Source organism: Artibeus jamaicensis, unplaced genomic scaffold, assembly GCF_021234435.1.
Source record: "Artibeus jamaicensis isolate MK-2021 breed Jamaican fruit bat unplaced genomic scaffold, CSHL_Jam_final contig_889, whole genome shotgun sequence".
In the NCBI taxonomy this organism is placed as follows: Eukaryota; Metazoa; Chordata; class Mammalia; order Chiroptera; family Phyllostomidae; genus Artibeus; species Artibeus jamaicensis.
In genome coordinates, this window is record NW_026522005.1 from 2,736,319 (window position 1) to 2,761,923 (window position 25,605).

Consider the following 25,605-nt stretch of genomic DNA (forward strand, 5'->3'; position numbering starts at 1 on the left):
GGAAACGAGTTAATTGATGCTTCATTATTAACTAGCTGAGTGACTTAGACATTTAACTCTTTTGGACCTCAAATCTCATATTTTAAAAAAGATTTTATTTATTCATTTTTAGAGAGAGGGGAAGAGAAGGAGAGAGAGGGGAAGAGGAGAGAGAGGAAGAGAAATATCGATGTGTGTTTGCCTCTCATGGGTCCCCTGCCAGGAACTGGCCTGCAACCCAGGCATGTGCCCTGACCAAGAATTGAACCTGGGTTGTTTGGTTCGCAAGTCCACCCTCAATCCACTACACTAGCCAGGGCAAATCTCATATTCTTAAAATGAGGAAGTTGGATTCAATAATCTACAATGTTCCCTCCAGATCTAAAATTTCATGTTACAGTCAGCATTCAGTTGACTTTAAGGAACAGTTAACCAGTACCTAATATTTGAAAGCACTGTACTAGGTACTAGTGACATAAAGTTAAATACAATAAGTTTCTGCCAACAGAGGTTTATAATCTTACAGATTATTAATATGATGGGATAATATTTTCAGAATATTATATAGTCACTTAATTATACTTGTTTTATTGTCCATAAAACATGTGGGTGCAATGAGGTTTAGCAGACTAGGAATGAATTTTGCCTCTCAATCTTCTAGCTGTAGCTGACCCACTACAAAGATCTGTGTGAATTACTCTCTAAGTCTGTTTTTTATTTGAAAATAATTGTACTGACTCAACTGAAAGAAATAACAAAGGCTGTACATCCCACACTTTTTTAGGGATGCTCTGTGCTAGAAGAGTGCTGAGCGTTAGGTACAAAGTAGCTGGCAGGTCCCTCATGTAGCTTAGTTGTCGTTACCAAGTTTGCTGCAAATCAATCCACAAAGCAAATGGCTACCTAAAACAAATTAATTGTGGGATTATTTGAATTTTAGAGATGTCAAGAAGCAAGCCCATTTCTATGCATTTCTAATGTATCTCAGCCCTTGAAGAACAATGATGGGCAGTATAAAACTATATACCATATAAGTATTACATATACAAAATATTATGAACTTATATAAATTATACATAATTTATTATTTCCTAGATGTAGGAAATATCTACATCCTAGATGTAGGAAATAATTTATTATTTCCTAGATGTAGGTTGAAAATATAAATGAGATAAAGAATGCAGGAGCAGCCTTTCTGCTGAGAGGTAGGACAGACATTAAACCTGCCACACAAGAATGGCCTATCTCAGAGGCCAGAGGTAACTGCCTGTCTCTGTGGGGCCCAGCTGACACTGTGTAGGATTAAAGGTCACCAATATGGATGCTATTCTTGTCTTGAGAAGGAACTTGAAGTGGATAAATTCAATTCTGAGATTCCATGATTAGATGAAGTGATTCATAAATGTTTAAGTGATAGAAATAACACAGATTATATTTTATAAATTGTAAGGATGTAATTTATTAATGTGACATTAGGGATTAAGTGGGATGGAATATATTACACTGCCAGTGGTGTGGGACGGGGAAGTGATTTGATTCTTTCAAATATCTTGTGTTTGGTATAACATCATGCCCTGATTTGAAACCTAAATTTCAGAACCATGGAACTCAGAAAAGCCTTGGCTGTAGAAATCTAAAGCCGAAACAACCGATGTTTCCAATTGTTTCTGGTGTGATCCATTCTCTGATTGGGGATCAGCGGAGTCAATGCTCAGGTGCCCACTGGGGCAGGGCCGTCGGGTTCAGGGAGGTGGTGTACATTGTGCTGTGATTGGGGTAGGAGGGAGCAATTTTCCATTAATACCTCAATATCACTCACTACAGTAATGTGGTGAGTGTGATGAGTTGGTTTGAAAGCATTGAAAAAACTGGTCAAAACTCATGAAAATGGCGCAAATTCTTGATTTAGGAAACGCAAATGGTCAGAATTCACTTAATGTCTTCCTCTGCCAAGGAGCAGCCAATTTTGTTTCTGGATTTCCTCCCAGCGGCAATGACTTAGGTGGTCTTGGCTTAGAGTAGTTATCCTTCGAGGGCTGGTGACCTGCCCATGTACCAGACTGAGCCCAAAGCTTGCAGCGTGGCTCTGGAATTCCTGTATGCGGTCTGAAGCTTGCATTTGTGTGAATGATGGGCAGTGCCTGTAACATTAGAAGTCTTTAAAACAGCCCATTTGTGACAAAGGGAAGAAATGTGTTAACCGTGGGAAAGAAATGCATTTCGAAAATGGGGAGAGGATGGGCTGTTTCTCCTCACCAGAAGGTTTGCTGGAAACGAAGACGCGGCAGTTTTCCATCCAGTTTCCTGCTGTAGTCCCAGTCCAAGTTCGGGGGAGACTGGGCTCCTACAGACAACTGCTATGGGGCGTGTGAGACGAGTGGGAGACCCAGCCGTGTAGTGCCAGGAGTGAGGGACAGACTGCCTCTCCTACTAGGTGCAGAGAGATACAAACTGCCCCGATTGTGCCTCCCCTTCTAGGTTTTTCGGGGAACACTTCTCTTGCTTTGTTTCAGACGTCGACCCATCTTTCTTGGTTGGTCTGCTGCTCCACCAATCCCGCCAGAGATGAGGTGGAGCTTCAGGGTCAAGGTGGACCAATTCCCCAACCTCGCCCCAACACGCGCTTTCGGACCCCCCGGGATGAGTGACAGCAACCGGGTCCAACCTGATACTCCAGAGCGTGGTCTCCTTCAGGGGCGTTTCAGGGATGAGGCATCAGGACCAATCGCATTGGACTCCAGGGGGCGGAGCCTCTCTGACCGCTCCAGACCAGCGCTCTCTGCACTTCTTTGTCAAATGAGAGACCCGCAGGGGTGGTTCCTCAGACTTGGTTTAGCCAATGGAGAAGATGAGGTGGGCGGGTCCGGAGTGTCTGGCGGCGGGTCCTCAGCTCCCAACCGAGGTGCGGCTAGCCGGTGGGGATACCGCGAGGCGAGCGCGGGATCCTGGGCAGCTAGCGCGGTGTGAGCTGTCCGAAAATGCACTCGGATGCTGCCACTGTCAGTGAGTAACAGACAGAGAGCGGGTCGGGGCCAGGTGGCTGCCAGCACTCCACTTGGCTCTCACAGTCCCTGAGCCCTGCCTCCTGTCCCGAAACACCCCGGAGCCCCTGCCTGGGAGCCACCCCTTCTCCTCCCAGGGCCGGGGAGGGTGGTGACGCCTTGGGCGCTGCGGGGCGGGGGCGGGCGACGGGGAAGGGGCCGGCCTGTTAAGGGAGGGCGGAGGTGAGGGGGGTGGGGACTGGCTCTGTTTCAGTGTTGGGGGAAGGGGGGGCGGGACGTGTGATGAAGGGCCGGGACCAGAGTGTCTGGGGTGAATGGAGGTGGAAGTGGAGGCAGGCGCTAGCAGGCAAGACAGGGGGGTGACATCGGAGGGGGAGAGAGCAAGTGAGCGGGGAGCAGGGGTGAGGATTTTTCTTAGGGACTGAGCGTTGCGGGCAGCACGGTGTGAAAGGCGGGTGAGTATTAGGGGGAGCGCGGGGGCGGGGACAATGGGAAGAAGGGCTGGTTGGCCGAGGTGGGGGGGAACAATGGGGTGGGGGAATGGGGGCAGCGGTCGAGCAGGGGCAGGAGGGCGGGCAAAAAGATGAGGGCTGATGTAACGGGAGAGCGAGATGGTGGGAGGGATTGGGGTGTGATGGGATAGTTGGGGAGTCCGGCGGGCGGAGGGGCATTGGAAGGCTGGTGGGGAAACTGGGAGTGGTGAGAGGGGGTAGACGTTGGGGTAATAGGATGGAGCAGGTGTTGGGAAGATAGGGTAATTAGGAGTAGGAGAGGAAGGGGGTTGGGGTACAAGATGGGGGCAGGGGTAAAGGAGGTGCGATGTGGGTGAAGAGCTAGTTGAAGGAAAGGGGGAGGTTGGGAGGGCTTGGGGCAGGGGGTGGACTGTCAAGTCCAGATTCTGTCTGGGAGGGACTTGGGGGTGGGGGGGAGTAAGGTATCTGACTGTGTTTTGGGGAAGGTGTTTCCTCCCCCACCCCCATCGAGGCAGGGTCTTTGGAGGCGGGAGCCCTGAGCTTCAGGGTGCGGGTAGAGGAGGGGGCGGGGTTGAGGTGGAGGGGGCGGGGGAGGTGCCCAGAGGTTGGCGCTGGCCGCAATTTCCCCGGAGCAGCAGCGGGAAGCGAGGTCAGCGCTGGCGCGGGCTCTGGCTGCAGGACCGGGAGGCGGGGCAGGGGTGCGGGTTGCGGGTTTTCCGAGGCAGGAGCTGGAGGGGTTGGGCTCTGAAGGTTGGGTTGGGGGTTTTTTTGGGGGGGTAGTTGTCGGGGGTCTCTGGCAATCCCTGGATTTGGCAGTCTGTGACGCAGTTTTCTTATATTTGATCGTCAGGTGTGGAGGTTGGTACCTCGGGACCTACTTCTCTGTAAGGGAGAGCAGGATCAGAGGCCCTGCGTAGCCCCTGGTGGGCGCGACCTCTTTCCGACCTGCGGGGGGAAAAAGTGCTTTAGGGGTTTCCTTTAGGGTCTGGCTCCAGTTGCCGGGTGTGAAGGGGGAAAGGCAGTTCTGTGGAATTGTGGGACTTGTAGTCCTGGCCACGGTTGGGTTGGGTGCACGTGGGTAACTGTGGAAACGAGTACCAGAATGCAGCGCGAGCCCCTCGGATCCTCCCTGGAACCTCCCTTCTCTGCTAACTCGTGCTTTATTCCCTGCGGACCCCAGAATAATCCCAGGACACTTTTCTTTCCCCTGGGAGTGGAATAGGCTCAGTAGACCTTCTCCCTTTGTCAGCAGGAGGGGGCAGACCGAGCCAAGTGCAGTTTTCATACTTGGGTTCTTGATCCCGGACTTGGAAATCCCCCTGCATTTGGTGGCTTTATTTCTAGATTATGTGCTTACTCTTGAACCATATAGCATATAGGTTATGGTGAAAACATTCAAGGTAAAGCAGCATTTAGGATGGTGTATTATTGTAGCATCTGTTGTGTGTAAACACTAGGTTATAAGGTTCAGTCTTACATAAATTTGGGAACGCAGGGGAGACAAATGTAACCCTTGTGAAGATAATATAAATTATGTGTTTGCATTTCTTGGGCTGTCTGGACTGAACCAAGGATGAGGGGACTTTTCGAAAAAAGATGATCTTGAATTGATGGAGTTGGCTTAGTAGAATTTCGGGTGGTCCCATTCATACAGTCAGATGAAAATATGAAGATGAATAAAGGGAATATATGAAGTAGATGAGACTAGAGGGAGGTAAACTCAGAGGAGGACCTTCAGGTGTTTTCCTTTTTTTTTTTTTTTGCTGTGTCCTGTAATTCTGTCTACCTGCATTTTTAATATGAAAGCTCTTAGTCTGTGGACTCCCCAAATGACACATCCTTTGCCAGTTCCCTTTACCTTTTATGTGATATTTTTGAAACCCTTGATAACATAGTCACTAAAAGAAAATTTATTATAATGACCCTAATGATAAAAAATTTTACCAGAAAGTCCTAAGATTTGGAAACCTTTTAGTATGGTTACAAATATACTGACCTTGCGAGCTTGATTCAATAATGGTTCTTTTCATAATGGCTGAAAATTGGGCAATGTGCAGTGTTTTGGGGAAATAGTTTATACCTGTGTGGTATTTTGTTCGTGGTGGAATATCTAGGAAGCCTTTTGTGGTATGTAAATATGTAACGTGAACTTTTTTAAAAAAATCATTACCTGAGGGCATTTTTTCATGCCCTCTAGAGAGAGAGGTAGAGAAACATCTCAGTGAGAGGGAAACAGAACAGTTGTCTCTTATTGCCAGGGATGGAACCCACAACCTAGGCATATACCCTGACCAGGAATCAAACCCACGGCCTTTTTGGTGTACAGGATGATGCTCCAACCAACTGAGCCACACAGGCCAGGCCAGGACATGTTTTTGAAAAGTACATTTAATTCTGGAATTGCTTTCATAAAGGGTAAAGGGTTGAGGTTGAAGACAAGAGGTTTGTAATTGTCTTCAAGATGGTGGTTAGTCATTTCTTTCCCTTTTTCTGACATTCCAAAGGGTATGTATCCTTTACACACACACGACCTAGCCCCTCCAAACCCTAGGTTTCTGTGCATTATCAGCTTGCACTTTGTGCTCTGGTTTTTAGGTTCCTTGATTTTGGCCTTTGGGGAGGTCCTTTATTTTCTTGTGTACTTAGCTATGCATGTGAACAGATGTTTCCTATACTTTACCCAGGATTTTGGGATTCTCCTTCTGTTAGGGGGATTTTTAGGTTATCTTTTCAATGACATTGTCAGAAAAGAAAGTCTCCCTAATTTTCTCCACCTTGGAACACTTCTGTACATTTACTCTTTTCTTCCTCTGCTTCCAAGAAGTGCCTCTACTAACATGTGACCACATTTTTTCAGATGTTATTAGTCATTTTTTGTTTTCATCTTTAGTTGCTCCCAGAAGCTTTTACTAACTTACTACTTTCTTCCTGACCATAGTACATGTTTGCATTATTCTCATCTCAGTAATAATAATCTTGTTAACTCAGTAGCTTAAAAATCAGTCTGTTAGAAACTGACCTGATGTTGACTTCTGGTGTATCAGTTAGGGTGCCTTTGGCAAGTAACAAAACTCAATTAAAATAGCTTAAATAGTAGACCTTGTTGCCTAGTAACAAGAAATCTACAGATAAGCTCCCATACCTATTTTCTTGTCTAGGATCCAAAACGGGTGCAGCATTTTAGTGATAACTTTTAAGAATCTATACTCTTTGCTTCCTTTGTTCTTAGTACTTGGCTTATAAAAAGCCTCAGGCTCACTGCCTCTTGTTTGCAAAGTAGTTGCTGCAGCACCAGACATCATGCTTATGTAAAGATAGGTAGGGAAGGAGTTTGTTTACCTACAGCTGCCTCTTAACAGAGAGGAGTCTTTGCCAGAAGGTCACCATGAAGACTTCCTCAGTTTTATTGGTTGGAATTGATCTCATGCCACTGCTACTTGTCAGGAAGGTTGAGGAAGTGAAATCTGGCATTTTCCAGCTTCTGTCTTGGGGCGTGGCCTTTACTAGGACAGAAGAAGGGTAAGGAGAAAGCTCTGGGTCGGCAGCCTATAGGTTATATCCCTGAACTAGCTCCTTTGTCTCTGGCTTGGTATCAGTCTCTTCACCTGTTTATAAATTTTCTGCCTCATTCTAAAATAATTAGAGGGGACCTATGAAATATAGATTAAAATCCTGCCGAGGAGGAAAATAAAGTAGATATTTACAGGCTGCACATAAATGCTTGCCATAGATTAGAAATAGGCCATATATTTGGCTCTGATCTTCCTATTTGGCAAAACAAAGAGGAAAACAAGACCGGTTCATTTTATTCACTTGGTTAATGAAACTACAATTCACTGACCCTAGCTAGAAGCATAGACATTTCTCATCCTCTTTCACTGGTCAGTAATAAAAGAGGAGTTGCATCGCTTCCCATGCGTGTCCTCTCCTGTATCTATTGCCATCGCCTTAAGTCTGATCCATCCTTTCCTATATTGTAATAATCAGTAATCCTTTCATCTGGCTCAGCCTCCTGTAACTTTACCTTTTCCATCATCAGTTGAATCATCTTTGTCCTTTTTTATGCCCCTTATCAGAAACCTCAAGGGCTCCCAGTTGCTTACTGATAATGCAGACTCCTCAGAACCTGGGGCTGAACCAGCCTCTGTAGTTTAAGCTCAGTTTCTTCCCCCTGAGCCTCTGCCTCCTTGTCCATTGCCCTCAGTGCTACTCCTGATGGAACGTTTCTTTACTGCGTCCTTGTTCCCTTGCTCTAGTAGGACTCTCTCCTCCCACTGAACCTCTAAAATACTGTTTATTTTTATTCTCAATTTTATCTCACATAACAATAGCTGCTTGTTTATTTTTTGTTCTTCTGCCCAGTTAGATTATTATCCCCTTGAGAGCTGGGATTATGCCTTACTTAGAATCCACTTTATTGTCCAGCATGATGTCTTGCTCAGGTCCTCATATATGTATTAGATGGGACTTAACTGGTCAATTTTTGAATAGTTTGTGAATTATCTGGAAAATTTTAATTCTTTCTCGTTGTCCAGCATGCTTCTAGTTGTCTTTCATTACCTTAGGAGTGCGAACTTTCATTTATCTGCAATTTTTTTTGGACAAAGTCAGCCATATGCAAACGAATTTAAATATATCTTTTAAAATCCATGCATATATTAATTTTGAAGAATGTCTGTGGCATGGAGAAATTCTCAAAGAGAAAATAAAATGCTAGTGATGTGCCGAGGAACCAGGACTCTGCATGGGAAAGTGCGCGTGGTGTTCTACGTACAGCGCTGCGCGGAGGAGGGTAGGCGGGGCTCCACAGGTCTGCTGTCACGGCGCCCAGTGTGTTGCCGCTTCCCCCTTTTTTTGTTTTATGACCAGTTCTGGTCCTAAGGTTTTATTTCTGATTATGAACAATACATTGGTATCGACGAAAGGCTTTTTTCCTATAGAAAGTAAACTTTCTTATTTGGAAGTGAATTTTCTGAGAATCTGACATTAATGCTGATACCTTTTTATAATTGGTCAGCTTGAATTAGAGTTAATAGCTTTTCATAGCTTGTTCTTTTTTCTCATTCTGAGATTCAGGTTAGAAACACCTCTTGAGAATTAGTCACTTAAGCAGAATGTACATTTAAAAATATTTATGGCTATAAAAGAGGTTCTAATCTGGTTTGTGCTTTAAGCAGAAGGAGGTATCAAAATACTCATTTTAAATAGAATCAAGTATTTTAGCAATTATTGCATGAATATTTTAGTTCTAAGGATATTTTTCATATCATATTCAGTGTTCAATCACACAAACTGTCTGCTACTTCAGATTTGAATTTTTATTTTAATTAGAAAATGTTGTTAATGAGTTTTCAATCTAGGAAGGTAGGCTTGTGGTTTTTGAAATCAGTTAATATACAACACTGAGTAATATGAAAAGGACCCCACCCTTCCCAAATAGCATTACCTCTGGGTTTGATTCTTTTTAGCTCTATCTTTGAGGATTTTTTTCTTGTGAATTATTTTTTGAAAACCTTTCATTCCTTGATGACCTGTAGCAGCGGTATTCATGGAGAGAGCCTGTCATCCATTCATGTCAGTGGCTGTCAGGGACCTACCTGGCTCTCTCTGGATGGGGGATTCCTGCTTTTGCGGGCAGGGCTGCCCGGACATACCCACCTCTGAGTGTGGATCTGAACCTGGATGCAAGTGATGGGACGAAGCAGGGAGTCCCTGCAGGCCATTTGGACAGTGGTGGCAACTCTGCAATTTCTATTACTATTTCTAGAGTCTGTGAAGACTGGTCCCTGGGGCCAGGCTGGTCCTGGCTTTGTGGATGGTGCTCTGTGCCCTTAGGCACAGTTTTGGTTGTGGAGCTTGTGCACCTGGCTCTCTGGATTTCCTAGAGATTGTATGAACTGTCCAGTGGCCTTTGAAAAGCAAATCTCTCCTCTGTTTAAATTAGCTAATTGATTTCTGATGCTCACAACTAACATCCAGACCTGTCACGGGCAGTTCCCGGTGGAGGCCCTTGAGGTGAAGAGCAGTGACCTGCCTGGTTGGACTCCATTCAGAGCCCACGAGTCCTGGCTCCGGGTGAGTCAGGACAGGGGGAGCACAGAGGTGGTGTCAGCCATGGGGGCCGCCTGTGCTGGTGGTGGTCAGGCAGGACTCAGGCGCTGCACGTCAGCCGCCCCACTGGATCTCATCACATGGAACTCTTTATTGCTGTCTTTCCTTAATCACCTCTCAACACTCCTCTCCCCCCTGCCCCCGCCCCTCACTGAGAGATGTTTTTTTCAGGAGCAAACATGTAACTTTTTTTGCGTCTCCAATCTTTTGGGATCTGATTTAGGAATACCATTTGTGGGAATAATATCTGTAGCTCTTTTTGGTAGAATATTTGTTTAACCAGAATTCATATCTGATAGTCCTGATTGCTTTTTAGCCAGCTTTATTGAATAATTTACATGTTATAAAATTGGACATATTTTAAGTATACAGTTTGCTAAACTTTGATGAATGGCTATACTGGTGTAACCGCTATAGAACAGTTTCATTACCTCAAAAAGTTCCCTGTGCTCCCCTGTAGTCTGTGCTTCTCTGCTTCCCACTACAATTTTTAGCTTTTAATGTGTATGCCATCTTAGTCCTTCTTTATGTTAGTCGGTAATTTGTTATTTTGCTCATGTGGATATTGCAGTATAAAGTGGTGTGATAAATCTTTCTCTTTTTTTTTTTTACTGAACTGTTAATTCCAAAGAAAAATGGTCACTGCTGTATAAATTATAAATCTGTTAATTAATACTTTTCCACATGAAACCGCCTAGAGATAACTTGTTCTCTTGAAAGGTTTTCTGGTGGTTGGGTTTTCTTGCTTCTCTGTGGCCTAAAGACATACAGTGCTAGATTTTGCTCTATGGATGTGATGATGTCTTTTAAGTGTTATCCAGGTCAGGTTGGGAGGCAGGAAAGCATAGTAGTTAAGTGCGGGTCTTAGAGTCCGAATGTGTGGGTTCAGGTCCTTGCCTCTGCCATCTGGTAGCTGTGTGAGCCTGGGCAGGTGACTCAGCTCCTCTGTGTGTGCTTCAGAGTCCAACTGTGTAGGAAATCCTACTGCAGGGTATGGAGTTGGCCAGTCAACAAGTGTTTGTTGAGCACCTACTACACACCAGGCCTTGATGTTCGTCTTTCATGACGTTTTCATTCCAGTGTAGAAGAGGCAAATCATACCCAGGCAAATCATGTAGTATGTCCCATGGTGTTAAGTTCCGCAGAGAAAAATAAAGCAGGGAAGGGGGAGAGCACAGGCACCTCCATCACTGAGGGGGGAGGAGAGAGAGAGTGGAGAATGTAATTTTAACAGCGTGGTCAGGGAAGGCCTCACTGAGAAGCTTTTCAGTGGCGACCGGATGCAGGTGAGGGCGCATTCCAGGCAGAGGGAACACACATGTTGAGGCCCTGAGAGGGGAGCAGGCCTGCATTTGGGGACCGGCAAAGAGGCTGGTGTGCTTAGGCCGGGAGGGGTTGGGCTGAGGAGAAAGGAGGAGGACAGATCAAAAACGACCTCAAGGATTAAAAGGGACGAAACACAAAGTGCTTGCCACGTTTCTGTTTTTGCTGCTAATGATCTTTGGGTAAAGACCGTCTCCTCCTTAGACTTCGAAAGGAGAGCCTGCAGAGGAGAAAGAGTTATAAGAACCACCCAGTGAGGTTTTCCTTGTTGCCAGGCACTGCTGTAACAAACACCTCCGAGCTGGTTCCCTGTGTTCGAGGAGCTTCCTTCCAGGGGGTTAGGTGGTGGAGGCGGAGAAGTATGGACAGCTGAAGTGTGGGGCTAAGCCGCTGGGTTCTGCGGGTGCCCGGGGTGCGCTGAGGACAGATGTGGAGTCATTAAAGTTAGACTTCAGGGAAGGGTTAGCAACTGCCATGTGGGTTTAGCTTTTGAAGTTTTATTATATGAAGAAAAGGATCTGTGTGCACCTGGTGGCGGGGGTGGGGTGGGAGTGTGATCTCCAAAGCAGCGTGGGTGAGAGTGCCCAGACCCTGGCTGCAGAGTGGGAGTTGGGGAGTCCGCATGGAGGGGGAGGAGATGGCGGGAGGGCTGGAGCTGCAGGGGGAGGGCTGGGAAGAGGCACCAGGAAGGGAAGTGAAAGAAGGCCAGAGAAGTCAGAAGGCAGCTGCAGGGAGAGAGCGGGAACAAAGGGAAGTGGGTACTGGTGGTGGCTCTTGGGCAGCTCAGCAGCTTTGCAGCAACCCTCTGAAGTAAGTTGTGTACTGTTATTGTCCCCATTTTACAGATGTGGAAGCTGAGGTGCAGAAAGGTTAGTGAACCTTCTCAGGTTAACTCTTCATGGCTTGTAAATGGTGCACTGAGATTCTCATTCAGGCATCGAGTCCAGGGTCTAGAAGCCCCACCACCACCCATGAAATAATATTCGACATTTCTTCAGTGCTTTTTCACATGATCCTTGTGGTAACCCTGCAGGCATTATATATTGGAATTCCATATTTTGGCACTGGCCTCTGAAAGGTGACAGTGGAGCCCATTGATAATGCTTATCTCCATTTTGCTTGTGGTTCTTTTCTTCTTGGAATGGGCCCCCACAGGATCAGGGTCCAGGATGAATTCCTTCTTTTCCAAGTCTCTCTTCATTTCCGCCATCTTACTTGCCATGACATTAGGTATTTAAACAGATTTTATTTGTGGCAAAAATATTTCCATACTTTTTCATAACTTACTCTTAGTCTTCCTAGATTATATTTTAGATCTACGTATTACTTTTTAAATACACTTTTTATATTTTAGAAATATAGGAGATCTCTAACAACATTGCAGAAAAGCCAGAGAATATAAAACTTACCTTTTAATAGAGCTACAAGTGTGGCTTTTATGTAATATATTTAATTTTTTTTTTCTGTAGTTGAGGATGAATTTAAATCTTTTTTCCCTTTAAAGGAAATGGCATCCCCAAAATTAGGTCACAGATTACTTGTTCTTCATTAGACAGGAAGCTGAGAAGGATAGTTGTACATTCAAGTCCAGGCAACTGGCTCTTGAAGTCAGAGTTTTACACACCGTCACCTTGTCATCCCTTCTGCCCTGTCTTTACTTTTTGATCTTCTAGGTTCAGTCTGTTTTAGGCCCTTTCTCATTCTGATAATAATAGGGATTAAAATAATGAGCCTTTATTAGTGCTTAGTAATAGGCCAGCACTGTGCCGAATGCCCTGTGACGAGGGTCCTGTTATTTCAGCTGTACAGGTGAGGACACAGACGCGGTGAGGCTGGATTCGGGGCAGGGCCAGTCCGCTAGAAGGCCCCAGAGCTGGTACTCTAACCCAGGGCTTTCCGATGCCAAAGCCTAAATTAAGAGGCCAAGGCCTCTTTAGCCTAAATCTGGGCTCTTGCAAAATTAGTGAGGTTAAAGTATAATTTTTTTCACCCTGAACTAAGAAGTGGATCTGTGTTCTTCAGCGGGAGAATGGGGTGGAGGGAATGAATCTAGGGCCCTTTCTACCTTGTCACGTTTGGAGTGCAGTCAGACCCGGTGTCCTTAAGTGGCCGACTCCTTTGAGATGGCTCCCACGGGTGCAGGCTGTGAGGTGGAAGGCGAGGTGCAGTGGTTCCTCCTCCCAGCCTCCTTTATGGGGCCTGTGAGAGTTAGGAAAGAGCCAGCATTGGTGTGCTTGGGTGGCTTTAACTTTGGATCTTGTGTGCAGGGAAAACACTGAGTCACCTACGATAACCTGCTTCCCACCCCTTACTGATTTCCCCCTTTCTGTGCTACTTTTTTGGTTTTGTGCCTTGTAAATAGCAGATATTTATTGATGAGAATGACGTAAACACTTTCGTCATTGCTACTGTTTGTGTTCATTTTTGCCTGGGGTTTCAGCTTTGTAATGTTTTCCCTGACTCTTGACCTTTTTTCCCCCCCCTCACATTCTGTGAATGAGTTGGACTCCTGTCTGTTTTCTTCTGAGGTTGTTCCAGGAATGGATTGGCTGCCCGAAGTTTGGGCATTGAATTGAGGGTGGGAACAGAACTCTGTGGTTGTACATTAGAATCACCTGGACTGCTTGAGAAAAGATCAAGGTGCCCGCCCCCCCCCCCCCCCCCAGCTTTTATTTCATTGATCTGGATTGGGGCCCTGGTACTGGCATTTTTTTCAAACTCCTGGGATAAATCTGATGTGCAGTCACTGGATTAGTTTTAAGTAGCTTAGTCAGTAAAGCTGGGCTTCGTTTGAACTGTGGGGGAGTGGACTTCAAACTTCAGCAGCTCCTCCTGGGCTGTGCACTGGGCTGGTAGCACAGACCGTGCCTGCTAACCGTGTGCCAGGCACTGTTGGAGCCATGTGGCAGCCACAGCTCACTGAATCCTCCAGGTGCCCTTACTGAGGACGGCACTCTCACTGTCCATGTTATTGATAAAGAGATTCCTACTTCTGGCACTGAAGGTCATGCAGAGTGAAGTCGACCCACAAACCGAGCTTTGGGTTTTTCTACTTTTGCAATATGGAAAACATTTCAGATCTTTTGTGTTTTAATAATTTGGCCTCAAATATGAATATATTTTGATCCTACAAATCAGAGGCCTACCTGTGTCATTTCATATAGCCAAATGACTGTCATTTGGTATGTAAAGGTGTAAATTGGTATTGCAGATCATTTAAGACACTTTTTTATAGTGTCCAAAACACTGCCCCCCCCCCCCAGGCTTCACTTTATGGTAGATTTTATATTCCAAGTCATTTTGAGGTAGACTCATAGTTAATGATCTCTTTTACTTAAAATTGTGTTTTCTACTTAAAAAAATTATGAACGATTTAAGAGAGGAAGAAACATTAGTTTGTTGTTTCTCATATGCATTCACTGGTTGGTTCTTGTATGTGCTCTGACCGGAGATCAAACCCATAACCTTGGCATATCTGGATGACACTATAGCCAACTGAGCTGCCTGGCCAGGACCTATACTTTTCTTTTTTTAATCCTCACCTGAGGATATATTTATTAATTTTAGAAAGGTAGAGGGAGAAAGGGGGGGACATTAATGTGAGGGACAAACATTGATGTCTCTCTAGTATGTCTCCCAACCAGGGATCAAACCCACAGCCCTTTGGTGCACAGGACTATGCTCCAACTAACTGAGCAACCTGGCCAGGGCACGTCCCTTTTTTAAATGATCACATGTCTGAGCTCATATACAGATGTGCACTGACTTGTGATCTGACCTGCTTTTTTCGTGCGGGCTTCCAGGATACTAAGCAAATCTATCATCATTTTAAACACGCTCTCCTCTCGCCATCATAAAACCCAATCAACACTCCCTCAGTCCCATGTCCATTTCTGTTCTCCCTTTCATAGTAAAACTTCTGGAAGAAGATTTTTATGTTTGACGTACTTCGTTCCCTCACCTCCCGCTGCATCCTCAGCCCACTTCGTTCTGGCCTCCATTCTGGCTTGGAAATCTTCACCAAGGTCACAGAGTACCTTCTCTGTTGTTAGATCCTATGACTTCATGCTTTTCAGGCATTCCTTCCCCTGTTTATTGGCACCTGCCCTGTGCGAGGCTTTTGTTCTGCTATGTACGGGATACAGTGGTGAAAGAAAAGCCCATCCTCAGGGAGCTTGCGCTGTAGAGAGCATGACAAAGGTTAAACATGTAAATATATATCAAACGTAATGTCAGGGTCTCAAAGGACCTCGTATTGTACGATTCCATTGATGTAAAATGTCCAGGTCTATAGAGACACAAAGCAGATTCATGGTGGCTTAGGACTTGAGTGAAGAGAGAAATGGGGAGTGACCGCTAATAGGAAGATAAAAATGTTTTAAAGTTTGATTATGGTGATGGTTGCATAACTCTGGGAAGACACTAAAAACCATTGACCTGTGCACTTTAAATATGTGAATTTATGCTTTGTGACTGTGTGTCAGTAAAGCTGTTGAAAATGTCAGAAAGGAACAAGTGTTACATAATAATCTAAATCTGGGCATGGGTGCTGCTCTGGATAGGGAAGTCAAGGGGAGAACTCTCTGACACAGTGACATTTGCACAGGTATTTGCAGTAGAAGTCACCCGTCTGGTCTTGTGAACATCAGAGGTTGTGGAGGCATACTCAGTGCAAAGGCCCCGAGGTAGGGGTTCACTTGCGTGTTCAGAAAGGTGTGGTTAGAATGGAGTGAGCAGGGGTAGTGGAATGAGAGATGACTTAGGTCAGATGACTTATGTCATGTAAGGCTTTGTCAGGACTGGTTGAGGACTTGGATTCTTTTCATTAATGCTTCCATAATAGATCCAAGATCTTTGATTGAAATCAAAGGCTTTTTGCAGGGTTGGCAGGGGTCTCCACTTGACATCATTGATATTCTCATCCTCTGTTTATCTGCAGCTCATAGGAAAGGAGGCTTCTATTTTCTAGATGGAAAGAAACAAGGCAAACCTAAGCAGTGGCTCTCAACTACACTGTACCCTTGGCTTTAACAACAAAATTATTTTCTTAAAGGCCTTGTCTCACTCAGCTAGATCATGTTCTTGTTCTGTCCCAAGAACACTTAGAATGAGTACTGACTTTGATAACCTTTAATTTTGTTCAGTTCTTTCACTTTTTTGGCAATAACGTGGTCATTATCCTGTCATTATCCCAGTGTCCCCTGTGCCCCTCATTCCAGTACAGGCCTTTACTGATTTTGTTCATCATTTTCATTGTCACCAAAAATCAGTTATTAACTATATACCTGTGCGTAGTGCTGCATTAAAAACTTCTATATCTGATTGGTAAAAAAATCTGCTCACTGATTGGCTAACTGGAGTTTAGCTAGTAATAAAAGGTTGGGTTGGCTAAAAACATTTGCTCAGTTTTTAAGTAAACATAAGAGACACATTTTTCGTTTTCACCAATCACTTCATTGAACCACATGTTCACCTTTTTGTTCCACACCTTCTGCCATCTCTCAGGCACCTTCATAATTCCGTCATCCCCAAACTTTTTATCTTTTTGAGCAAAGAACTATTCCAGGTGCCTTTTGCAGTCTTTCAGGGAATCAAAATATTTTTCCATTAAGAGAATTTTGTAAAGACTGAAATAAATTGAAATCTGAAGGTGCAATGTGTGGTGAATACGGCGGATGAATCAGAACTTCCCAGCCAGGCTGTGACAGTTTTTGCCTGGCCATCAAAGAAACATGTGATCTTGTGTTATCCTGATGGAAGATTGTGCGTTTTCTGTTGGCTAATTCCAGACACTTTTCATCCAGAGCTGCTTTCATTTGGTCTATTGGGAGCAGTACTTGTTGGAATTAATCACTTGGTGTTCTGGAAGGAGCTCATAATAGAGGACTGTCTTCAAAACCCTCCGTGTACATAATATCACCTTCTTTGGATGAAGACCAACCACATTTTGGTGTGGTTGCTAGTGGTTCATTTTACTTGTCCCAGTATCTCTTCCGTTCTGCATTATTGTAAAGTACCCACTTTTCATTGCCTGTCATGTTTGTCTTAAAAACGAAACATTTTCATTACGTTTAAGTAGAGAAGGACATGTGGAAGTGCGATTAAGGTTTTCTTCTCTTAACTTTCGTGGAACCCAAACAGTAAAGTGATTAACATAACCAAGCTGATGCACGTGATTTTCAGCACTTGATTTGGATATTGTGGGTATGTTGGCTGTATTCCATGTGGTCAAATGTTGATTGTTTTCAATGTGTCAGTTTGACCGCTATCAGCTTCGACTGGCGTAACTGACCGTGGAGCGGTGTCCAGTGAGAAATGTCCAGCACAAAACTTCGCAAACCACTTTTGACACGTTCCGTCAGTCATAGCACCACCTCCATACACTGCACAATTCCTTTTTTGTGTGTTTCAGCTGCATTTTCACCTTTCTTGAAATAATAAAGCATAATATACTGGAGATGTTGCATATTTTCTTCCATCTTCAATATTAAAATGGCTACACAAAAATTCACCAATTTTGATAATTTTTTGAAATGCATGCTGATATGACAGCTGTTACAATTCAATCCAACAAAATTGTTTTGAATCAAGTTAAAGACAACTAAGCGCTACTAGAGCCATCTTACAGAAAAAACTGAATGAACTCTTTGGCTAACCCAGTACTACTTTTATGATTCTTTTTTTTTAAAGATTTTATTTATTTCCAGAGAGAGGGGAAGGGAAGGAGAAAGAGAGAGACAGACACGTCAATGTGTGGTTGCCTCTTGTGCACCTCCAGCTGGAGTCCTGGCCTGCAATTCAGGCATGTGCCCTGACTGGGAACTGAACCAGCAGCCCTGTGGTTCAGAGGCCAGCACTGAATCCACTGAGCCACACCAGCCTGGGCACTTTTATGAATCTTGAGTGACCAGAAGAAAGAAGTGCTCTTGGAATAGAAATAACATTGGTGTTATTGGTGATATCTTTTCTGTATACCTTTTTTTTTTTTAAAAAAAAAATAGGTCATTTTAGATTTAGCCAGTTGTAGTAACTTTAAAAAAAATATTACCCTAAGTTTGTGTGCTTGATTATTAACAACTTTGGGTGGGAAATGCTGTTTCATTTTTCCTTTTGTGGATCATGAAAATAGCTCAGTGTTTGCTCTGATTAGAAATAAGCTCAGGTAGAGGACTGGGCTTTGGACTGCAAACGAGAAGATGCGATTCGCTCCCGGCTTGACCGGAGCTGGCTGGCTGATCTACTTGAGCTAATAAGATGAGGAGAGGTGGACAGAAGGACATGCCGCACGGCTCCTCTCTTCTCTCCTGAACGCAGTCTTAGCGGTTTTTCTTTATGGCACAATCACATTTTACACGGGACTTAGGTCTAAAGGCGGCATGCAAGGTGACAACCAACCTGTGTTAAAAATACCCCTGGGTGTACTTTCAGAAGGTGCCCCACTGGAGATTGTCTTGGATAAAGGCCGCACAGCCAGTTCTTGCTCCAGCGTTGGAACAGATCACTAGGCCTTCCATTGAGCACCAGTGCAAGCAGCTGGCTTGGGTTTAGGGAGCACGTTTTATGGGAAATACATCTTCACTACACTCACATAGTGTTGTGAGATGCATAGAATGTGATTGGCATGTGGAAACGGAGTGACTACGGGGTTCACATTGCCTGTGTCTCTCCCTCCTTTTTTTTCGCTAAGGGAATAAAGTTGAATTTGTGTGAGTTACACGGGATTATTGTGCAGTCCCACTGTACTCTGGGTTTTTCTTCTCCATTTTTACTGCTGCCGTCTAACTTAGGGCCCTAATTATCTCCCACCTCAGTCACTTCAGTAGTCTTCATGAAAGGCCATTCTAAAGCCAGGCCACCTGTCATCGGTGCTACACGTTTGCCACAAAATGATCTTCTTAAAAAACTCTTGATTTAAACAGCTTGCGTGGTACCCAGACTCGGAGCAGATCCTCTCAGACTTCTTCACCAGCCTTTTGCTATGGCAGGGGTTCAGTGCATCAGGAGCCCTGCGGCTCCCGTGAGCCTCGCTCAGTGTGGTGAAATTCCTTCAAAGTCTTGTGCCATAATCCTGTTTTTGTTTTCAGCTAAAACTCTTGCAGATGAAGTACCATTGAGTAGCATCGATGCTGCTTGAATGTGCCATGTTTATCTGTTACATTTGCATATTCCCTGGTGGCCCAGTTGGAAATATTTAGGAGATTAAATGTAAACTCTGAAGCAGGATTCAGTCTTTTTTTTTTTTTTTTCAACTTGGCCTTCCTTTTGAGTCTTCTCTGTTATCATGCTGTTTCTCACGTTTGAAGACCGAATGGTATGGACGTATTGAAATGCTCTGAACACACTGAATTTAGGTGTTGGTGTCTGTCTGCATTCACTTGTTCATTGAGTGTTCATTGAGCACCAATATGTGCCAAGTATGGTTCTAGGTAGTAGGGATACAGCAGGCCTTCACGAAGCTTACATTCTAATGGGAGAGGAAGATGACAAATGTGACATAATATGAGGTGGTACCAATGCCATAAAGAGAAGTAAACATGGTAAGGTGATAAGGAGAGGAGTCCTCTTTGTTGGGTGTGGCAAGGTTTTGTAAGCAGGTGATACTTAAATGGCAGCCCGATGCAGTATGTGAGCAAGCCGCGTTATTGTTAGAGGGAGTAGGGCTCGAGGCAGAGAGAAGGGCATGTTCAAAGCTTCTGAGGTGGGAGCGTGCTCAGAGTGCACACGGAGCAGCAGGAAGCTCGCCGGCCGAGGAGGGTGAGCAAGGGGAAGATGAGTGGGAGATGAGATTGAATAGATGGTTGGAGGCCGAACGTGCAGAGCCCCGAGTCCACAATGAGTCCTCTTCTTATGGCTGAATGCCTTCCCCTTCCATCCGTAACTTTCGGGTGAAGTTGGAATTGTAGTTTGCTCACATACTAGCTAGTTGCCCCTGTATTTACTAATTGACTCCTCCCCGTTGATCTCAAATGAAATTTTATCATGTGTATTGATTACACATGTGCTGGAGTGTGCGTATGTGCATACATATTATCAACTCTGTCCCATTGGTTTGTCTTGCACCCATACCGTGCTATGATAGTGGCTATGCAGTACTTCCCTGTTATCTGTGGGGGACGCGTTCTAAGACCCTCAGGGGATGTTCGAAACCGCAGATTTGGAACTGAGCCCAAATATACTTTGTTTTTCCCCCATACGTAGCCGTTCACTTACAGGAAGTACCTTACAACTTCTCATGGGCATACTGAATTGCTAGCATCACTACCCTTGTGCTTTGGGGCTGTCGTTAGGCAAAGTAAGGATTACTGAAGTATGAGATGGTCCATCTGGTAACCAAGATGGTGGCCCCGGTGTGACCAACAGGTCCTGCTTATACAAGTGTGGACACACTGGACAAAGACATGGTTTACATCCTGTGCAGGCACAAGATTTCATTACGTCACTCAGTGTGGTGCACAATTTAAAACTTACAAATTGGCCCTGGCTGGTGTAGCTCAGTGGGTTGAGCATGGGCCTGCGAACCAGATGATCGAGGTTCAATTCCCAGTCAGGGCACATGCCTGGGTTGCAGGCCAGTTCCCAGCAGGGGACCCACGAGAGGCAACCACACATTGATATTTCTCTCCCTCTCTCCTTCCCTTCCCCTCTAAAGATAAATAAATAAAAAAACTTTCAAATTGTTTATTCCTGGAGTTTTCTGTTTAGCATGTTTAGACTGTGGTTGGCTTTGGTTAACTGAAACCATAGAAAGCAAAACGCTGGACAAGGGGGCTACTGTACCGTTATATCAGGCACTGGCAGACTGCGGCCCACGGGCCAAATCTGGCTCCCCACCTAGTTTTTCATAAATAAAATTTTACTGCACCACAGCCACACTCGTTTGGATGTCTTGTTTATGGTTGCTTTTGTGTTACAGCGGCAGAGTAGTTGTGGCTGAGATCGTGCAGCCGCAAAGCCGAGAACACGCATGACCTGGTCCCCTGCAGCGGGTGTACTGACCTCCGCCTTACCCTGCGTGTCGGTATCTGACAGGGCAGATTCCTCCTCAGTCTCTTCCACTAATTTCTTGGCGAATGTAGCGTGTTTCTTCTTTCAGATGAACTTTAGAACCAATCCGTCAAGCTTGTCTGACTCCCTACCTTTTCCTACCTCTTTCTGGGGTGGGGAGCTGGGAGGCACAAAGAACAGGAATTTGGTTCCATTTAGTTTGTTTAGTTTAGAGCCGTGATTGCCAAGTGATTATAGCGGTATACCGAGGTTTACAAGAGGTACAGAGGAAAGGTTTTGATTTTTGTGCATTCAGATTATTTCTGACCCTCTCCTAGTAGGACTATTAACTTTCACATTTGATTTTTTTTTTTTTTTTTTTGCTTCATGGTCATTGTCTGAATGCATGCATAATTGTTTCATTCTGAATATTTGTATCTCTCTCCATCCTGTGAGGCTGTGTATGGGAGGCGGTGAGGGGGGGGGACTTTGACCTCTCAGTGGCATGCATTCTTTTATATTACATAGGCCACAGCCAAAGGTAATTATAAAAACAAAACCAAAAGCCACTATAATCTTTATGCCCCGTCAGCCTTTGTTGGTAGTTTTTAAAATACCCAGAAGATAATTTAAGCGAGTTATTTATCAAGCAGGCTGTGCCTTTCTACAGAGTCATTTGTTGCTTTTAATACAGAATATAGAGATTGCATGTCACACAGGAGAGTCAAAGCCAGTCACTGTTTGCCATGGAGAGCCATTTGATCGCAGAATAACATTGACTAAATCTAGTACTTATCATTCAGAATTGAAATATGAGCTGGAGATTTGTATGAATCAGTTAGTGCTCTCCTAAGTATATTCTCTGTAAAGCATTTGATCTTTACCCTTAACATCTATTTCTTAAGGAAGTGATATCTGTTTTAGATTTTAAGGTCTATTACTTGCTATGAGCACTGAACAGATGAACCATAAATTTAAATTGTTCACCTTTGTGGTTTTATCTTTTATGCCATTTTTGTCTTTTTTCCTTGGGCTTGTGTCTACTCCTTAGCTGCTTCTTACCTTGGCGAAACTAAAGAAAATTTATGTCCATTCCTTTTCTTCTTCCGCCTTGTGTGTGTGTGATGTGAGAGGAGGTGGCGAACGTAGTAGATGTTGGAAATGGGGAGTCGCTGACGGACACTGTGTGATTTGTGAAGTGAACCTTGTTACTCTTGTTGCCTGTAAAACGAAATTGCAGGGACAGAACCTGGTCTTCAGTGCACCTATGTATTTTTCCTATCGTGTGGAGATTATCTTTGACTGGTATTATGAGCGCCATGGTCTATGAATACAGCAGTGCCATTGTAGGCTGTGCGGGTGTGTCAGTCCGCGTGCCTCACTCACAGATGGAGGGAGCGCCACCTCTGGGGCTTCTGTGTGGGGGCCGGACTGGACCTACGGAAATTAGAGCCCATTTTAGGTAGCTGTGTGGAATGGAAAACGGTACAAGTGACTATAGTGATCATTGGTGCCTTTTATTGAGCACTTATGGTCCAGGCATTATAATGAATGTCATACCTATGCATAGTAGTTCATTTTAGAGATGAAGACATTGAAATTTAGGTTAAATAACTGGTAGACCTGAGAGTCAAACCAGCTTTCAGATTCCAAAGACAGTTAAGCACCATGTTATTTGGGCAGGAATTCTGTGTGTGTGTGTGTGTGTGTGTGTGTGTGTGTGTGTGTGTGTGTGTGTGTGTGTGTGTGTGTGTGTGTAGAAGAATTTAGTAGTCTAACTTGTTTAGATTCTCTTATGTGAATTTCGACAGTTGAATTAACATCACGGTGGTGAAAAAAGGAAAAAAGTGTAGCAAGGAGGGCCCGGAAGCCACATTACTTAATGGTCTTCAGCAAGCCCTTCACTCTTCCCACCTGTGAGGCCTCAGTTTTAAAAAAAGAACTGAGATTCTTAAACTTTGTTTTGTTTTTGTTGTTGTTCTTCAGGAGCGCCCAAGAGGCTAGCTGAGGATTTAATTTCAAGATGATAATGGAGTGTATCATTTGTCTTCCTGTTTTTAAATTGAGAGTGCAGAAAGGGGAATTAGGGCTTCGTAGTAGATGCAAGGGGAGGGGCCCGTGGAGGTTACGCTCCCTACTGCCCCTTGCAGGTCAGGAGAGGGCTGCTGCTTCTTCTACCTTTAGAGATCTATGTCCATGTTTATTAAGTGTAAACGTAAGTAAGTACATGCACATTTATACTCACACATCCTAATACTTGGTGCAGTGCACTAATTAAGATGGAAAAGGTTCTGTGCCACATTATGTCACCATTTACCTTTTAAATATGGCTAAGCTATTTAGATACCCCAAAATTAAATTAACACGTGTCTGTATTTGAGGCCTGTTTAGAGCCCGCAGCCCTCCTCTGGTTGTTGTTTAGCCAAAAACGCTTGTTCTTTGAACTGGGCTTGCTGGCTGTGACCACGGTGTTAGGTGGTAGGCCAGAGCAGTAGACGTGTATGGGTGCATGCATGGCCTGCTGCTCCTGACAGGGCAGTGCGAATGTCGGCTCTGCGGCCTGCTGGCCCCTCTGCCCTGTTGGCCAGCCAAGCACTGGATTCCTGCCATGGATGAGAAGGGAAAGTACGGCTTTCTAAATACTGGCAGGGAAATCAGCTTGCTTTCCAGACTCAGAGCAGCCTCCCAGAGAGTGCGGTTCCCCTGCACAGGCAGCTTGTATTGCAGTCTTCTCTCTGGGGTTGTCCTTGGCATCTGGTACGTGTTCCAAATATTCCAAGGAAAGCTGATTTCTTCTTCTTCTTTTTTTATCAGAATGGCATAAGTTGGAGAGTTGCAGTATGTTTTCAAGGTTACTTTCCAGACTACCCTTTACTAACCTTAATGATAGTAAAGAAAAGCAACTAATGTAAATCCTGATATTTTGTGAAAATACATCTACTGATGCTTATTCAAATATGAAATTATTTATAGATTTTTAACTCACTTATACATAGCTTAATATGTATGCAAGCATCTATAAAGTAATTTGAAATTAGAAATTCAGAAGTCAGTTCAACTGAAAGTTTTATGTTGTGCGGGATTCTAAGATGGAACAAGTTCATTCTTCTTATGTGTGATTTAGAATAATTCTACCATTACTGGAGATGATTTAATAGTTGATAAGTTCTTTGATTTGGACATGTTTCTCTAGGAGTGTGATTTCTGCTTCTGCGTTTCTGGTTCTGTGGGTCATTTAAATAATTGTGGTACAGGTAACCATAGCCTCCATCCAGGGCTCAGCCAACCAGACTCAGAGCCTGCAGAATGATTCTTTGATTTGTCCGTGTTTGACTAATGGAAAGGGGAGGAGCTTTCACTCTCTGTTGTGTTAAGAGCCAACAGAATAAATACATTGTCACAGCTGCTGAATGGCTGAGATGCTTTTCTATTATTTTCTTGTTGGAAGCTTTGTATTTTACTAGTAATTCTGGGGAAGAGAGATAAGTAAAGAGAAAGGAAGCAAGTTTCATTTGAGATCTGTTTTCTATTTGTGTAACTTGTTTAATCGGCTAACATTACTGATATTTTTCTATTAAATTCAAGTTCATTGCTGGTAGGATTTTATCATTACCTAAGTATTCTGTTTCATCTTGCAGTTCATGTGAAAATTTCATGAACTTAAGCATTTGGTTGGGAATTTAACTTTGTGTCAGACTGTTTCTTGGAGATAGGTCTGTAATTGCATGTTGTATTTTATTTAACAAGTACCAAGTTAATGGAGATACTATTCAGTTGTATCAAAACACTTTCATCACTTCTGAGCTTTCTTTTTTGTAGTCTGTGCAGTATGGGAAAAAAATAAATGACACTGAATTTTCCCCTTTTTCTTTTTTAAAGATTTTCAGCTGAATTCTCATCTCTCAACACTGGCAAATATTCATAAGATCTACCACACCCTTAATAAGCTAGTAAGTCAATCTTTTAAAGACAAAACTACCAACTGTTTATATAGTTGTTTTAAATGTAGTTGATAAAAATTTAGGTTACAGATACTAAAATATCAAGCTTGTGTTTATGAACATATTGAATTTTAAAACTTGCTGTGATTTCTTGGTAATAATGAACATATTTCTTGCAGAATCTAACAGAAGACGTTGGCCAAGACGATCACCAAACAGGTATCTGTAAAAGCTAACACTACTCAGTTTTACATAAACTTCCCAATACAAAGTTACAAAGGAGAAATGTAAGCAGAGGATGCCCACCATTGTAACGCATTCCATTAACAAGTTGTGGCTTGACTGAAGATGTCTTTCAGGGAGATGAGGCTGCCAGGTTCTAGTTCCTTCCCAGGGGGACACCTGTTCTGGGGCTCTGGCTATATGGTAGATGGTCGTATTCCTTTAAGGGGTTGGGGGTTCACCCTAGTGGTTTTAGGATGTTGTTTCTCTACTGAAGTATTTTAGTTTGTACTAAAAAGTTACTATAGTAATGCCATTTGAAAGGTAGTCCACAAGTGTTTATTGAATTGAGATGAAAAGTGATTAAATAGGCAGGTGTGTGTGTGTGTGTGTGTGTTTGTGCAGGTCCTGAGGATTTATGAATGGGAAGGTTGAAACTTTATTATAGATGATTCTCTAGCCCCGTGGTTCTCCGATTTTAGTTAGCATTAAAATCACTTGGTGGTGGGCTTGTTAAAACAGACAGCTAGGTCCCACCTTCATTCAGTGTTTCTGATCCTGTAGGGCTGG

General features: G+C 43.9%; 1 protein-coding gene across 5 annotated transcripts in view; it reads left to right on the top strand.

The window, feature by feature from the left end:
- Positions 1–2,840: 2,840 nt before the first annotated feature.
- DCUN1D4 (defective in cullin neddylation 1 domain containing 4) overlaps positions 2,841–25,605 on the top strand; it is a 71,532-nt gene continuing 48,767 nt past the window's right edge. The window contains exons 1-3 of one of the 5 annotated variants that reach the window (XM_037134603.2): positions 2,842–2,982; positions 24,752–24,822; positions 24,993–25,032. In XM_037134603.2, the coding sequence (XP_036990498.1) occupies positions 2,958–2,982; positions 24,752–24,822; positions 24,993–25,032 (136 nt within the window). In that variant the 5' untranslated portion in view covers positions 2,842–2,957. Of the gene's footprint in view, positions 2,983–3,267; positions 3,328–4,082; positions 4,104–23,610; positions 23,630–24,751; positions 24,823–24,992; positions 25,033–25,605 lie in introns of those variants that run through there. The other 4 variants (XM_037134607.2, XM_037134608.2, XM_037134606.2 and 1 more) reach the window with 4 other exon arrangements.